Source organism: Nerophis lumbriciformis, linkage group LG24, assembly GCF_033978685.3.
Source record: "Nerophis lumbriciformis linkage group LG24, RoL_Nlum_v2.1, whole genome shotgun sequence".
Taxonomy (NCBI): Eukaryota; Metazoa; Chordata; class Actinopteri; order Syngnathiformes; family Syngnathidae; genus Nerophis; species Nerophis lumbriciformis.
In genome coordinates, this window is record NC_084571.2 from 13,809,507 (window position 1) to 13,813,119 (window position 3,613).

Genomic DNA, 3,613 nt, shown 5'->3' on the forward strand with positions numbered 1-3,613 from the left:
TAGCGTGACAAAAGTCAACCAGTAATGAGCAATGAGTACTTTCAATATTTATTGTAATGAAAAACAAAATATATTTATATAAAAAAAATATAACAGATTTTGACAAAAGTATCTGCTTGGCAGACAGTTGAACTAGAGGCACTACCTCGACTACACAGTACAATGAACTACTGCAGTACTTGTGACGTCAACATTCAAATATTAAGAAATGTGACGTCAACATTAAAAAAATAATGTGTGACATCAACATTTAAATATTAATATGTGACGTCAATATTCACATATTAATATGTGACATTAACATTTAAATATTAATATGTGATGTCAACATTCAAATATTAATATGTGACGTCAACATTCACATAATGCCCATCCATCCATTTTCTACCGCTTATTCCCTTTGGGGTCGCGGGGGGCGCTGGAGCCTATCTCAGCTACAATCGGGCGGAAGGCGGGGTACACCCTGGACAAGTCGCCACCTCATAATGTGTGACATTTAAATATTAATATGTGATGTCAACATTCACATATTAATGTGTTGCATTAACACTTAAATATTAATATGTGACGTCAACATTCACATATTAACAATGTGTTGCATTAACATTTAAATATTAATAATATGTGACGTCAACATTCAAGTATGTGACGTCAAACATTCAAAAATCAATATGTGACAGCAACATTCAAATATTAATATGTTACATCAACATTCAAAAATGAATAATGTGTGACATCAACATTCAAATATTAATAATGTGTGACATCAACATTCAAATATGAATAATAATTAGAGTTTTGTCATTGGCTACACAAAAAAAACGACATTTGTTCGAGTCTTGAGGACAGCACGTCATCCGTTTTGTTATGTGCCTTCCGAGACCAGTGAGCGCATGCCAGTGCAATAGTTCATCATAATCATGAACAATAACGTCTTCGTCTTTACGGTTTGTGCGTTTCGACCGAACAAAGTCATAGTTGTGAGTAGAAAAATAAAGTCCTAGTTTCAAAATAAAAGTCATAAGTTGTAAGGAAACTCCTTGAGGAAGTCGTGCACCACGTTGGTGAGCGGCAGCTGGGACAAGGCGGCGCCTTCGCCACAGAGCTCCATGACGCGGCGCCGGCACAGTTCCTGCAGCGTGGGCTTCCACTTCCTGTACGGCGCCCGCAGGCTCCGCCTTGGCGTGCGTGTGTAGTGCTCCAACATGGCGAAGAGCGAGGCGAAGGCGCGCTCGTTGCCCGCCAGCGAGAACTTCTGCCGCTTGTAGTCAATGCGCACGCTGACCGGCCCGCTCTTGGCGTGATAGGACAGCGTGAAGAAGACGTCCGCCTGCCGGCTGTCCCGGATCAGGAAGCTGCCCGGCGCGGCGTCACTCAGCAGGCGGTGGGCCTCGTCCACGCCCAGAGGACCCCAGTAGAAGCCGCTCAGCTCCAGCTGGGACGCCGTGTCCATGATGATGCGGCAGTCCTCCTTGCAGTTGAAGGTGGGGAAGTGCGTGCGGTATTTGGACACCAACTTGGGCTTGGCGCTCAGAACCTCGTCCCGTCGCCCAGGCTGCTCCCCGTCTGGCTCCTCGTCCCAGGAGCAGCTGGACGAGTGGAGCTGGTCTTCGACCGCGCTGTTGGCTACCATCCTCCAGGACCTTCGCCCATCGCTGACCCGCACTTGGACACCCTGAGGGACGCCACAGGTCAAAGGTTAGCATCACACCACCTGACCTTATGACACCATTTTTCTTTCAGTGCCACAATCTGGACATGGTAGGTACAAAAACAAGTCATACCAGAATTTTGTCAAACCAGAATACTGTCAAATTCAAGTCTGTTCCACTTTCAAAACTCCCCCAAAAAATCAATTTAAAAATGGTACAAATCCATTACAAAAACAATTTAAAAATTGTGAAAAATCTATTACAAAAACAATTTATAAAAGGTAAAAAATCTATGACAAAAACACTTTCAAAATGGTTAAAAAAAATATTTCAAAATAGTAAAAATGTGTTTCGAAAACTATTTAAAAATGGTAAAAATGTATTACAATTTTTTTTTATAAAAGGTAAAAATGTATTACAAAAACAATTTAAAAGTGGTAAAAATCTATTTCAAAAACAATTTAAAAATGTTAAAAATATATTACCAAATTAATTAAAAAATGGTAAAAATCTATTACAAGAACAATTTAAAAATGGTGAAAATCTATTACAAAACAATTCTAAAATGGTAAAAAAAAATCTATTACAAGAACAATTTAAAAATGGTAAATAAAAAAAACAATTTCAAAATATCAATCAATCATCAAAATAGTAAACATTTATTTAAAAAACAATTTAAAAATGGTAAAAATCTATTGAATTGTTTTTTATAATGGTAAAAAATCTATTACAAAAACTAATAATGGTAAAAATCTATTACAAAAACAATTTTAAAATGGTAAAAAAAATCTATTAAAAAAACAATTTAAAAAAGGTCAAAATACAACACTGGGGCAGTGTTGCTTTTATTACACGTAAGTCAACGGCTTTGATATTTTATGACGGCCACTGGAAGATATTTCATAAAAAAGGTGATAAAAATACCCCGAGTCAAACAGATTTTTGTTGTATTTTAAAGTGGATTCTTAGAGACGTGATTCTCACCACCACTCAGAAGTATTTTCTGATTCTTGGTGTGACCCTTCCATTCAACATGAGTCTTTATTTGTCTATAAATCATCATAACAAACATGTGACTTTTTCAAAATCGATTCTTGAATAGTTTTAATTGAATCAGAATCTTAATTGAAAAAAAAAAAAAAAAAGGTTAGGAAATAAATAAATAAATCTACTAAAAGTTTTTTGTTTTGTAAACATCCAAACACTCTTTTGCCTTTGAAACGTCAAATATTCACAATAATGGTCTCACTGACAGCTGTCAATCACAACTTTTCATAGTAGGTGTACCCAATGAAGTGTCCACTTCGGTCTAATGTTGACTTTGATGCGCGTGCGCGTTTTGCGTTCACTGCATTGAACTTTAAAACCACGCGAACACGACAACAAAGTGTGTGGACAACACACGCACATGCACACGCACACACTCTCTCTCACACACACACACACGCACACACACTCTCTCTCTCAGCTGGACAGCTGGAATACAACTGGAAAAAAGTGCGCGCGTGTCTGCATTATGTACGTTAAAAAAACATAAGGTCTTACCGTTTTGGTTTCACTTTCATCCAAAACAAGCTATCCAGGTAAAAGTGTGTGAGTGCGTGCGAGTGTGCGTCGTGTGTTTCGTCTGTTGAGAGACTCCGGCACCGTCGAGGGATCTTATAGTGTCTCGTCGCCTAAGCCCCGCCCACTAGGGGGGGGGGGGGGGGGCGTTTCCCCAGACCGAGGGCGAATGAAACGAAAGTGAAACTGCTCGTTGGTTTCACGACAAGCGGCTGCAGCTTCTGAGAAGAGTCGGAGCGCGTGACAACGTGTCGTTTCAATAAATGAGATTTATTGGAGCGATTCGATGCATCTCTGGTCGTGTTTACATTCATAAATACATCACGTTTAATCACGTCCTTCCTGCGATTAAAATAATAACAAATATATATATTTTTTAAGTTCTAATTATGTAAAAT

At 38.7% G+C, this 3,613-nt stretch overlaps 1 protein-coding gene across 1 annotated transcript; it reads right to left on the minus strand.

Annotated features, from left to right (window-relative positions):
- Positions 1–497: 497 nt before the first annotated feature.
- On the minus strand, positions 498–3,277 carry socs1a (suppressor of cytokine signaling 1a). Its single transcript, XM_061982185.1, has 2 exons — positions 3,198–3,277; positions 498–1,675 (listed from the first exon to the last, which is right to left on the minus strand). The coding sequence occupies exon 2, from the start codon at positions 1,631–1,633 to the stop codon at positions 1,019–1,021; it is 615 nt and encodes a 204-aa protein (XP_061838169.1). The 5' UTR covers positions 1,634–1,675; positions 3,198–3,277; the 3' UTR covers positions 498–1,018.
- Positions 3,278–3,613: the final 336 nt, after the last annotated feature.

Excerpts from the sequence above, each read along its gene's own strand:
- socs1a (XM_061982185.1), bottom strand. The coding sequence starts at position 1,633 with ATGGTAGCCAACAGCGCGGTCGAAGACCAGCTCCACTCGTCCAGCTGC.